Here is a 13,919-nt window from a genome sequence, read left to right on the forward strand (position 1 = left end):
GTCAAATCAAATAGATTCTGACTGAAGCCTGTTCTGGATTGTATTTTTACAATTTGGTACTTGTGCCAGAATCAGGTTGAGGTTTTCCTATTTTGTAGGAATGCATGCTTAATATATAAAGTTAACCATTTTGTTTCTGTTTACTATCATGAACTCAAAATTACAATTGTTTAACCGTGTGATATAATCAACATTTAAAACTTTTATTTCAATATTATTCCCTTTCAAGCTGCAATATAGGATTTATAATTCAAACGTGATAAAAGTTGCCACCAACCCTATTCAAGTGTCTGATATGTACCTTTCACAACCAACAACAAGCCCTTATTGTTTTTTGTTTTGTTTTTTCACGTATACATATTCATTTACACATTCATTATTGTTGCTGTCAGGCAGAAACACTGCTCTATCTCCATTACGTTTTTCATCAAATAATGCCCGACTGACATACTACACTACAGCATCATACAAAAGTAGCTAAAATAGTTCATCTTAAAGCTCACAATGCATTGCAACACATCCACAGCTTGTGGACCTGTGTGCGTGTGTGCCTGCGTGCGTGCGCGCATGAACATTGAGCCAATTAAAAGTATTAAGAGCTTCTGAATAAATAACTACGTTTTGGACATACAAGGTTTCCACCTGACAGCAACAATATTCTTCGTACATCATCACAGAATTTTTGGCAATAGTAAACCCCACAAAAGTACCGCAGTTAAGCCAGATTCATACTTAGTCTTACAATGTGTCCAGTTGCAGATATACAAGCTCACAACATGAGCTTGTAGATCTGCTTGTTGGGGTTGCTTATAGTCACACCGTCATTAGACTAAGTATAAATTAGATATTATAGCCTCCAATGATGCATCTTTGTACCAAAGGCAACACGAGCTAAATTCACATATGTACAGGAACAAATATTTGGCAAAATAATCTGCAAATCCAACCCGCCGTCACCTGCTATACAAGTACTGTATGTATATTGAAATCTTTGATAAATAGTTCAAAAATATTGCCAGTTTTTGCACATACAAAACAATAATAATAATAATAATAATAATAATAGAAATACAACAACCTTGCCACCCACATCCACATACCAGACATAATAATTATTACGTCAAAATGAGATGTAAAGAAATAACTATCTTTGTTTCATACAACTTCCAATATAATCCTTATAGTCAGACATCGGGCAGAAACCTTGTATCTCCATATTTCTAAAATCATGAGATCTTTAATAGAAGATCTACTTTGTCCTACAAGAGTGTTGTGGAAAAGTAGCAAAAAAACCTATTATTGAAAGTTTTGCAAAGTTAAATTGATAGTTAATTGTGTGTCTGTGATTAAATATTTAACCAATGCAAAGTAGTAGAAAGAAGTTGTGACTAAATAATACCACAATTGGATGCATTGGAATACAGGTTCAGTTTAGGACATAATGGTTTCCACCCGACAGCAACTATATCCCACAGTAATAAATTAATAGTAACAAAAGGATTCAATCATTGCACTTCAAGTTGCAATAAAAAGGGGGAAGAAAAAAAATCATCAATACTGATTCACCCAGACATACATACAAGTGCACAATTATATAAATCTGTATCATTAAGTATTATGTTTTAGAAAAGTGTATAGAAAGACTGTACCCTATAGCTACAGCTGATTCAGATGCCACCTTGTGTTCTCAACTGGTCATTACACATTTGTGAGCGGACTAAAATTACCTGAAAGTGACTGAAGACTCGTGAAGAGTCTTTAAACCACTTAAAACCCCAGCATCCATACTCTGGGAAAACCTCTGTAGGAAATAACAGATCGACAAGCTCACAGCTGTGAGTCTGACGCATTGTGAACTTGTCGATTGGCTATGTTTAGCGACAATCTTTAATGTAGAGCTAAAACAGAAAGGACACTAGTATAGCGCCATGAAGGACTCCACTCGACAACATATGGGGTTTAAGTGGTTAAGCCTGCTCTATACTCCGTCATAAAGCTCACGTTAGCAACCTATTATGAGCTTGTAGAGTTTTCGACAAAGTATAGCCCTGCAGTTACATCTAATCAAACATTTGAAAAAGTTCTCTTTCTCCCCCATAATGTAGGACAAAAAGTGAAACTTTCCATTCCATTACTGGTAAAGTGAAATTATTTCAATCCTTGTTTTAAATTTAGATGATTATGGCATTATGGCAACGCAAATACAACAAATCTAGTATCTCAAACTATTATGTTACATGAGGCCAATAAAACTGAAGGATTCATAATACAGAAAAGTTGACCATTCAAAAACAATGTGCAATACATGAAAGTTTCACTTTTTGAATTGCATTATGTTTATCTTACACATATTTATGTTTATTAGATGCACCTGTAAGCCTGCTTCTGATCAGTGGTGGACAAAGTACTAAGTATAGATAATCTGTCAAATCTGTACTCAAGTTAAAGTACTGGAGTACTTGATTTAAAAGCATTAAGCATTTTTGAAAGTACAAACGCATTGATGTATTGAATTTTACAAACAAATTCATAGATTTTCCAAGAGATTACCCCTAAAAAATACAATAACAGTGAAAATCAGATCTACAAGCTCATAAATTGTCACCTTTGAGCTTGTACATAGATTGGCTATTTTCACCATATTTGAAATGCAGCTTAATCAGTTAATTCATAATGTTGTTTTTGTACCCTTCTCAGAAATGCAGTGAAGTAAAGAGTACAATATCTGTCTTTGAAATGTAGCAGAGTAAAGTAAAGTACAGATACAGAAACTATGAACTCAAGCAAATGTACTCATAGTTACTGTCCACCACTGATTACTTCTGATGGTCACTCTTTGTATTGCTCCGTTTGCTCGTCTATTGTAGAGGATAAGAAGGTCCTACCCATAGACATAAGCCTCCTCCGGTTCTGGGCGCCATTACAGGGGAGGCAAGCTTCCGCGTGCGTCACAGAAGGGGACAGGTGGGTCTTTTCGTATTCCAGGGTGGGTTCGGATATGGGCAATGACTGGGTGCACTGGTGTGCCCTCTGGTCGTTCCTTTATTCCAATGCACCCTAGATTCGGACAAGTCCCCGAAAAGACGCGCTGTGATTGGCCAGTAGTCACTTTAAGTGGCAGCGTGCCTTCCGCACTTCCGCGGAAGGCGAATGAGGTATCTAGGCTTTTATATCTATGGTCCTCCGTCCTCCTCCTCCCGACCAGGTGTTTGGTGATGGTGATACATAATAAAAAGACAATAGGCTCTATGCACAGCAGACATATTGTAAAGAAATTGGGACTCTTCCTTACTTCCTTCACAGGTCTTGCCGATGATATTAATGAGGGTTCTGTTACATTCTGGTCAGAGAGAGTCGGGGTGTTATGCATGTTGTCTCACTCGAAACACTGCTACTACACCAGTAAGCCCCAAATTAGGGTCCAGGGACCATTAGGGTTACGGGTCCATTTCGTCACTTTTAGGGGTCCTTGAAATTGAAACAGTTTGAGAACCACTGTGCTACACTAAATGAAACAGAGCCTTCATTAGAATCATTGGTAAAACCTGAGAAGGCAGTATACAAGATAGTAGCCTCGGAAATTCGTAACAAGAATTTCCAACTGTGCATAGGGCCTATTCCTATTAGGGCCTACTCCGAATCGGAATCATGAGCAGGGATGGGTATTGAGAATCGTAACGATTCCAAATACAGAGAATTGGAAATCAATAAGGTTTTGTCTCATAAATTATCTTATCGACTTTAGCAAGACCTGACGTAATGTCTCGACAGACTAGAGTCATGTCATTGAAATCAAATCACTGGCAGTGGGACACACAAGTATGTCATTCTAATAAAGCTTTTTGACTTCTGTTGAATTCCTTGCAGACTACCTGCAATAACAAGAAACATGAAATGAATGGCTTGCATGTGCATGTTGCTTCAATGTTGTGCATCAGTTGAACATGAAGCTCTACCTCTGATTGTCTGCGGAAATGACATGAAAGTGATGGAGTGCCCCATATCAGAACCAATTAATAGGCTCTATGCAAAGCAGCCATATCGGGGGAAATACATCTTTTTTTTAAGCCCCTCCATAACTCTGATAGTGTATAACACTATAGTTATCATGGTTACACACCCGTAAGGGGCCAGTTGGAACCACCGCACTGAACCATGAGAGGGTCCCTAGGACCATACTTTGAGACCCACTGGTGTAGCAGTGTTTCCAGTGAGTCAAATATCAGCAGCCTGACTCTTATTCATTCCTTCATAATTGGTAACACTCAAAGAACTAAGTAAGAGCCCCAATTTCCTTCCAATATGGCTGCTGTGCATAAAGCCTATTTGCCAACAGCTACCAATAATAGAAAGGCATCGATAAGGGGATTAATGCCCATCCCTATTCACGTGGGGTCATCATCTCTTCAGGTCACCTGGGACCCTCAGTCACTGTCAACATCTCAGTGTCCAGGGAAAAGACGTGACCGATCGGTTTGAGTTTTTGTCTCTTTACTGACGATGGATTCCGTTTTGTTTTTGACGCAGTGCTTTTAGTTACACAAACGCCTGGAAGCCAAAACATGAACCCGAATCCATGGAAGAGAATCACTTACACCAGCTGGCCAGAAGAGGCCACCAAAGATTAAAAAACAAATATTATAATAATAAAATAAAAAAACTTCTTGATTGAAGAATGATATCTTCAGAGTCCTCTCCTATGGAACGGTCTGTCACTGAAGAGTACAACTGCAGTGCAGAAAAAAATATTCCAGAATATTCCAGATGGGGTCAGTGGGTTTCGAACGAAGACTGTGGAAAACGTGTAACGTGTGTGTATGTGCATTGATGAATGACGGTATGTATCTCGTTACTGTCGGGCAGAAACCTTGTATCTCTCCATGTTTCAACTACACACAGAAGTAGCAAAAATTGCAGATATGCGTATAAGCTCACAGCGTCAGCAGATCGACAATTTTAGATTACTTTACTAGTTTTCCGTGGGTGTTATTAATATTGAACTAATGAAAAGTATTAACAAGACTAATAGTGACTAAATAATAACTACAAGTTAACTACACTACTGTGTTGCAGGTTTTGCAACACAGGCTCTTCTTTTTTGCAAGGTTTCCATCCGACAGTGAGGATTTGTAGTAAATAATCAATCATGACAATGTGAGTACTAACAGACACTACAGCCAGTGGTGGACAAAGTACTCAACCCCAGTACTTGAGTCAAAGTATAGATACTCCAGGTCATATATTACCGGTACTCTAGTTACTACACTTGTAGTGTTAGTCAATGTATTGCTGTCGCAAAATTTCAAAATCCTCAAATCTCTAAATAAATTGTCAGAATTCTGCCACATCTAAAAGCTCACGACGCATGGCATTGCGACGCATTGTGAGCTTGCAGATCGGCTATTTTCACTGTTTTTGAAATAAGGCTTAAACTGGTTATTCATATTATATATTTGTATTGTAGGCTACGTTTTGTAAGTCCCTGGAAATGTAGTGGAGCCAAAAGTACAACATTTGCCTTGTTAATGTAGTGGAGTGAAAGTCAATCAAAACCCCCACCAAATGCTCAAGTACAGATACTCAATTTATGTGTACAGTACTCAAGTAAATGTACTTAATTGCTGTCCACCACTGACTACAGTAGTGTATGTAGAAGGTATTGTGAGAGAGCCTTGCTATGATGGATTGTGTGTGTGTGTGTGTGTGTGTGTGTGTGTGTGTGTGTGTGTGTGTGTGTGCGCGCCACCGCCCGTGTATGTGCGTGTAGTTGTGCATCCTCCTAGCTTCTCTCTAGCAGCTTGGATAGCGTGTCACGGAGCTCGGTCAGCTCAAAGATCTTGCTGTCCAGCAGTTCCAGCAGAGACCTCAGGCTCTTGCGGAACTCCTCTCCCTCCTGCTGGTCGCTCTCCAGGCGCCGCTCCAGACCCGACAGCTGCTCCTCCAGCGCAGAGTTCCTGGACTCCGTGTCCTGGGCAGTGCACAGTGACAGAAACACAATGGGCCTGATTCTTCAACGCGTTTACGCTGATATAATGACGTGAAGCTAGCGGAAAGGCATTTACGTGGATTTCCCACATTCATTTGGAATTCATGGAAATGGCCGTGAACTTGACGCTCACGTAGGTTGGTCGGAAACTCCGTAAAATCCTACGGGACCGCTTTAGGTGGCGGAGGAATTTACGGATATATTCAGAAGGCTTTAGTCTTCATGCTGAGTCAATAAATAGTTCCCAAATCGCAGATAAAATATGTAGGCATGTGTCCCGACCCTAACATTGTTCAGCACATAAAGAAATGATATATAAAAGTTGAGTGCACTTGTATGCACTTGTATGCCTATGCATGCATTCTAGAGGCAAGTCCCATAAGAAAACTGCCCCTGCAAGCGACACCTTTTTATTTATTTATTAGGATATTTCTATAGCATGCACGATTGCGCTGCTCACTTGACAGCCTTCTCTAGGCTACTCGCAGTGCAACGCGTTGTGAGCTTGTAGATCGGCTCCCGTGGACTCGCGCTGCATGTTAAAAAACAAGCTCACAATTATAATAAGAACATAGGCCTACACTTATCTGCATTCTGCACTCACGAGGGCTATAAATCCACATTATGGCATCAGCGCGTGCAATTTGGCCAGTCAGTTTTAAGCCAGCTCACCTTAATTAATTATAATATGGGCAACGTTGTAGCTGTGTATATGCTGTAGGCTACTACATTGATCTCATCATGAGATGAATCAAGTTTGCCGTGTCCCGCGAATCATTTTAATATGACGACATCATGAAATGAATTTACATCTGATACATCGGATATGATCTATTTTACTTCTGCAGGCGAGTGTTCTTTCTTTTTTTTATAACCCTGCAGTGCATTCATCAGTAAGGGCTTATCATTGCCGAGTTGTAATATAGCATTTGGTCGTGTGGTGAACAGTACAAATTAACTTCTTTCTCATTATGTGAAAGTAACTGTAACATATCAGTTAACTCTGACATTTAACAAGGATCGAGTGAAGCAATGCGTGCCAAGTTGGCAAGTTTTGTTTATAATTATATACATATAACTCGCGCTGTTTGCTTGAAGATCTGTCTGTGCAGAGAACCTCCTGTCAAAATGAACTACTCTACAAGCTCATCGCACTGTTGTATAGAATTTAAAGTTTGGGAATCCTCTGTGCCGGCTATGATGACGTATTTCGAGATTTCCTGTTGCCTTATATGGTGTAGAATGGGCGTGGATGTTCCAACTAACCAGGCGAATCGCTTGGGGAAAATGCGGAAAGGATACACTCAGCGATCCGCATAAATGAAGTGATTACACCAGCTTCTCTGAATAACACGTCATCTCAACGTAAAAGTAAAAGTAAAAGTAAGTAAAAGTAAAAGTATTGGAAATTGAAAATACTCAAGTGAAGTACAAATACCTCAAAAGTACAGTAGGCCTACTTACTCAAACACTTTACACCACTTACAGAAACACAACGGGACCAATTCACTAAGGTGGTCGTAAATTACGTGTAAATACACTGACTAAAGGAAGGTGCATTTTCCTAAAGCGGTGCATAAAGGTGTTTGCACAACTTTGCACATAGGACGTGTTTCTCAGGCTGAATGTCGTGGCGAATGTCAGCGCACGGAAAGAAATAATCAACCTCACGTAGTTTTCGGACCGGGGTCGATGTTATATATTTTTGCAGCTGTCTTTCACATAGCTATACAACACCGCCATGCGACCAAGCACAAATCAAGCCTTACACAGCTGTGTGTGTCAACTCCTACAGTGTTGTACCCGAACAAGTTCAAAGAACGATAGTTCACAAGCGCGTTCTCATTTGGGCTGAACGTGAACTGAACATACTGTATTTCTGCCTGATGAACGTCATTGTGAACGCGTTCATTTCTGGCGTGTGTGAACGTCACTTTTTCTCGTTCAACTTCGTTCAAGAGTGAGTGGGGGGGGGGGGGGGGGTTACAGACATTCGTATCCTGCCACGGCGTTATGTTGCTTTCACACGGGCAGATGCAACGGATGCAAAGCTACACTATAGTACACCTAGTCACAAATAGTGTCGTCGTTAAGCAGCAGGAGCCTAGGATCCCAGCAGCAGCTGGGAAAACTTTCCCAACACTGAACTCCTAATCATATCAATCATAAAAAAGCTGTAGGTTTGCATGTTATGGTCCAGCTCCTGACACAACAGAGACAAGAACACAACGGAGACAGTGCCGCAAACAACGGCCGAGGGGGTGGGGTTATGACACACAAACTAAAATATTAATCATATTAATATGGACACGGACACACACACAACGGAGACAGCGCTTCTTTCACCTGACACACACACACAACGGAGACAGCGCTTCTTTCACCTGACAAATATCCCTATGTCATCATTTCTTGTTTTGTTGAAAGAAACAAAGCTACATTAAAGATGTTCAGCCAAAATCAATCTATTTTATTAAAATCTATTAGCTAAGTTTTATGTATTTATTATGAATAAACAAACTGCTTATAAATCATTTATAAGCAATTGGTTGGATGAAATGTGGCAGCCCTGCATGTCACATACCTGTAGTCTCTGTGTTAGAGAGTCTTTTTGAGACTGGAACTCACTGGCGCTCTCCACTTCTGCTTTAAGCCTCTCCAACTCCTGAAATAAAGCCATTATAGACAGAAATATCAGGGAAAATTGGTTACAATTGCCTTGGGACCCGACGACCAGCATTTGCTTTTTTATTTTTTATGTATGCATATTAAACCTAAACTATTTGTCAAATGGTTTAAAATGTTTGGCAGTTGTAATTGCAATTCAGACCGCGATACACACACACACAGACAGACAGACAGACAGACAGACAGACAGACAGACAGACAGACAGACAGACAGACAGACACACACACCTCTTCTTTTGTCCTCAGGACCAGTTCCAGGTCTTCTATCGTTTGGTTCAGTTCTGTCTTCTGAGTTTTGATGACCGTTGTCTGACCGCTCACACACTCCAGCTCTGTCACCTAGCAACATGAGAAAAAAAAAGTTTTACATTGAAATATTTTTGCTTTCGTTCGGAAACATTATAGGCAGATCGATTGTTGGGATGCCATTCTCAGTTTTATTCTAGTACACCAATGATAATTACCCATGTTTTGACTGATATTTTCTTGAATGCCACATTTTAATTTAATTGAATTTAATTTCAAAACCTTCGATTTGATTATGTCACCTATACTGCCAAGGACGACTTTAACGACTTCTTCCCCAATAGACCCTATTCACGTGACGTCAGTTACTCTTCCGGTTTAGACTTTGTAGGGGATAATATTTAATTCTCCATTGAGTTTCTATGGACCTCTTCTGATCTACGGCTACAATATTTAATTTCGACCGGTACATTATAAGGTAATGGTATTTATGGCTTTGCGATGATCCTGTCTTGCTAATGTTATCGGTCTTTTGCATTTTACTGTTATGAAAATGTCTACGTTAGTTGGAAATGGAAGCTAACGAATGCTAATAATGCTAGCGATTTTCCTCTTGTATATTTAGCCTGGTTTATGTTAAGCTTTACCTTTTTATATGAATGTATAATGATCACTATACCTCCACCATACATTTGACTCTTGTCCAAAGCTTTTAATATAATCTGTTTCCATATATATCAATCATTTTAGTCATTTGTTTAAGTGATTTTGTCCTGACACCTTTCTTGTGATGCATAGCCTAGGGGGCTGAACAATGTTAGTTTTAGTTACGCTGACACAGCCTCTCGTTCATGCTCATTTTTGTTAAACATTTGGCCTTTGATTTGATTTATTTAGAAAAGCAATCATAATACAACATTATAATCAGCGATTCAAGGATTACACAGTAAAGTCCAAAGACTTATTTCCACTGGGGTCCTCTCACACTGAACAATACTTTAAAATACATCACAAATACATCCCTATCCATCCCTCTAAGTCTCTAAGATGACCCCTTATAGGGGAACCTTTTCCAGTAGCCATTTTTTTTGTCTTAGTTTTATGTCCTCAAATTGGAGGTCAGTTTAACACTGGATTTAACACAGGCTATTCCACTGTGTGGCTCCTATATAAATGAATGAGCCTTTGCCCACTTTACTGTGGTCCAGTGCCACTTTAAAGTGGCACTGGATAAGGGAGTTGGCCACCACTAATTTTGTCTCCCTATCCATGTATCTTGCTGTTCGAGCTAGAAACTTAGTCAGTCCGGAGACCTTGTTTAGCACCTTGCTGGCCATACTTCACTTTCAACAAAACTGTAAGCAAAGACATAAAAAAATGCACCTGTAGAACAGAACAAGGATTTTCTAGCAGTTCAGTTTCTGAAAATTTGTTCCAAGTTCAAGTTACAAACTATTCCATTTTCTCCCACATAAGGTTCCAGAGCCCATGAGGAAACCACATTTTGCCATCCTGATTGAAGCGCCCATGGACGCCCCCAGAGCACTCCAGAGGAACAACGCCCCCAGAGCGTTCCAGAGCAGGGCAAGTAATAGTACTTAAGTTACATTGTGTCATTCTGTTAGAGCAGCCATCGTCTTCCTGTGTTCCTGGCATTAATGGACATGTACCATGTCTCATTCTTCCTGCCTACTTTCTGTATCATTGCCTAGAAGACCCCTGGCTTAGAGCCTGTGCGCGCACGCACGCACTCATTCACACACACACACACACACACACACACACACACACAGATTGGTAAATTAATAGAAAGATTACAGTAGGTCGATAAGTATTGCACTTCAAAGTACAATTGTGGAGTCCTTTGTTTTTAGCTGACATGTTTTCCCTTCCTTCCAGAACTAGGAGGTGAGAGCTGTGCAGTCAGCAGACCTGGGTTGGAGCTGGACATGGAGCATCTGGAAGTGCTGTTTTCCCAAAATTCCCACTCGATCAATTATCATTGTAAATAGTGTCTTTATAATAGCCTATATTCATTTTATTATTATTGTATAGTGTAAATAAAGTGTGTATTATTTTTCTTACTTTGAGTCAATCACATGTTTCTAGTACAATTCTGTTTCTAGTCAAATAAATAGTGTGTATTAATCTAAAAAAGAATGACATTTGTGTTTGGTAGATTATTTCACAATGTTTCTTGGCAGTATAACCAGCGTTGGACAAAGTTCTCAACGGCAGTACAGTCAAAATATTACTCCTGGTTAAATTTGACTACTACAAGTGAAAGTTGTTTGTCAAACAAATGTGTAGGCCTACTTGAGTACTGGAGCAAATGTTTAAACAGTAAGAATTTAACAGCACAAATTACAAAGTAAATTTTTAGTTTATTATCAATACATTGCTGTTTTACAATTTTGACTTAAAATATTTCTGATCTACAAGCTCACAAATGCATCGCAACACATTGTGAGCTTGTACTGTAGATCTTATTTCCACTATATTTGAAATATGGCTTAATGATTGGTTAATTACTACTTAGTGGATTGAAATGGAGTGGCTGAGGAATGTGATTAAAATCTGTTTTTGCTGTTCAGACTGCATAAAAACAATGCGACTCTAATCTGGATAGCCCACAAATCAGATTTGGGATGCCAGTCTGGGCAGGGCCTTAGCATATTCAGTGACAGTATTGTTGCCTGGGTCAGAAATCTCCTATCCGTATTCTAAAAGCATTAAAAGTAGCAGATCAAAACAAAACTAGCCATAAAATACAAACATCAATTGCTTTCTAGTGCATACATCTATTAAGAGAACTTCAACAGGTACAGAGGGGAAAGAATGTAGGCCTACACTACAGTATACACCATGCCAGTGGAATTAAATTGTTACCACAATTTGTTAATTAATCAATAAGTATACAGTATAGTCTACAGCATACATGGGCAACTGGCGGCCACACACGACGCCCCCACCTACACTTCATGTGGCCCACAGGTTAATATCAGAATACTGATATATTATTGATTTCAGCTGTAATTGTTTTGTCCTATTTGATAGCTTTGATGTCTGTTCCTGTATAATCAAATGTAATATACTCATACGTATCATCTAGCATGTATAAAGATAACACACACAAAAATGGAAGTATTTCTAAACTGTCTTTTTTTAATATAGGTTTAGTGAATTTGGCATTTGTACAATATCCAAAGCAAAAAAATAATTTACATGTTTTATTTCTAGGCCCTTGGCAGGTACATCTAAATTAACAACAGTGAATAAAATGTACATAATGTCAGGGAACATTTAGCCCCTTGAAGACTCTCCACTTAAGAAACTTGACCCGAGTTGGTGCTGTACTCGTCTTCGTCTGCTTTTTTCCCCCCTCCAAACACCAAATCTCTTGGTGACAATCACTGATGTACAAGTTCAGAACACAAGCTTGTAGATCTACTATACAGTCCATCTTGGCTCAGTTAATGTGCCTACACTGGATGACCTTCATCACTGACGATGCAGTTTGATGTTTGATCATCGATCTTTGGTTTGTGATATTTCAGCACAATCCAGAAGGAATCCCTTTTTTCAGGAGAGTAGAAAGGAAGCTCCCCAGGTCTTCATCCTGACAAAGTACAGCAGAACAGGAAGTTAATAATAAGCACTGTAGGAGAATTTATTTGATTCGCCTTTTAAACTTTTTTCCGGTTTAGAACAAATCATCAGTATGATGATTCATGCGTTAATAACTTGAGGTTATAACAAATGTAAAAATACACTATGTGATTAAAAAGTCAGAACACACACCCTATCGAATGGTGAAACCGTAACAGCTATTCTACTTTAGTGTTTCGAATTAGTGTCCTTTGTTTCAGTGAATGGAAAATATCAGCTACAATTACATTCTATAGACAACGGTGTGCTTCCAATTTTGTTGCCACAAAATTGTAAACAATAACACTTTGGTATTATATATAACACTGTGGTTATAGATACTGTAAGTGTAAGTAGTGATTAGTACTCTTAACCTGAAATCACGAGGAAACATTGCAACACGTTTTGGTGTCAGATACTGTACCATGCATACTGTAATATGCATTACTGCTTATTCAGCACTCTGGGAAGATGGCACAAGCACACAGAGCCCACCAATGTCACTTACTAGAAAATAATTAAAATAAAGTCTCTCTGCTTTCAGCCCTTAGGTTTTTAACCACATGACCCCCACAAGCATCATTAATCCTTATTTTAGGCATGTAGGCAAATATTTGGCTGAAATAGGTGATCTACAAGCTCAGATTAGCTGATGTGAACTTTCAGATCAGCTATTGTCAGCGAAGACATTTGGTGTACAGGGACAAAAAGGAGAGCACCAAGTACAGACCCCTGGGGGACCGCAGTCCACAAAATATATAGGGTTTAAAGCTGCTATAAGCAATATTTTTTCAGTATTTAAAAAAAATGTAATTACTCATTGCTGGCTGTCTGAATACCAAAAGAAAAGAAAAAAAGGTAATTACAAATTTGACACCAAGTGGTTAAAAATTCAGTATTACAAAGTAAAATCCAGAGTGATTTAACAGTGTGGAAAAACCAACCCTTAATAGCTTAGATTTAAATGATCACGCCAGATATCAGAAAAAACTATTTCAGCCAAATGTGCTTAGAATTACCTGATAACTCCAGGAGAACCTTTGTGTTGGTGTCTTCAGCTGAAGATGACACTTTGAGGACTATAGATTCCACCATGACCGTACTGTCAGGGAGGTGCTGGACGATGTAACCTTTTAACACACTGTAGCACAAACAAATACAAATCATTTCAGTATAAGTGTATTGCAAGCATAATTCACATTTTTTTGCCCCAATGTGATTTTATCACATTATTGATAATTTTATGACATAATCTATTATTTTTCTAAGACAGTTTGAATGGAAGACTGACCAATGGAACACCCGTTCTCTCTAGATTAATTGGACTATGCGAAGTGTGCAAGATTAACAA

At 39.0% G+C, this 13,919-nt stretch overlaps 1 protein-coding gene and 1 long non-coding RNA gene across 3 annotated transcripts in view; one reads left to right on the top strand and one right to left on the bottom strand.

The window, feature by feature from the left end:
• Positions 1-13,919, bottom strand: part of homer1 (homer scaffold protein 1) — a 30,964-nt gene continuing 17,045 nt past the window's right edge. For both annotated transcript variants that reach the window (XM_080756438.1, XM_080756437.1), the window contains 3 exons: positions 8,903-9,013; positions 8,571-8,651; positions 1-5,968 (listed from right to left, as the gene is read on the bottom strand). In XM_080756438.1, the coding sequence (XP_080612564.1) occupies positions 5,780-5,968; positions 8,571-8,651; positions 8,903-9,013 (381 nt within the window). In that variant the 3' untranslated portion in view covers positions 1-5,779. The remainder of the gene's footprint in view (positions 5,969-8,570; positions 8,652-8,902; positions 9,014-13,919) is intronic.
• LOC308310222 lies at positions 9,301-11,011 on the top strand. Its single transcript, XR_013963475.1, has 3 exons — positions 9,301-9,398; positions 10,397-10,504; positions 10,820-11,011. It is a non-coding gene; the product is annotated as an uncharacterized lncRNA (long non-coding RNA).

This window comes from Protomyctophum bolini, assembly GCF_963924005.1.
Source record: "Protomyctophum bolini genome assembly, chromosome: 22".
NCBI lineage: Eukaryota > Metazoa > Chordata > Actinopteri > Myctophiformes > Myctophidae > Protomyctophum > Protomyctophum bolini.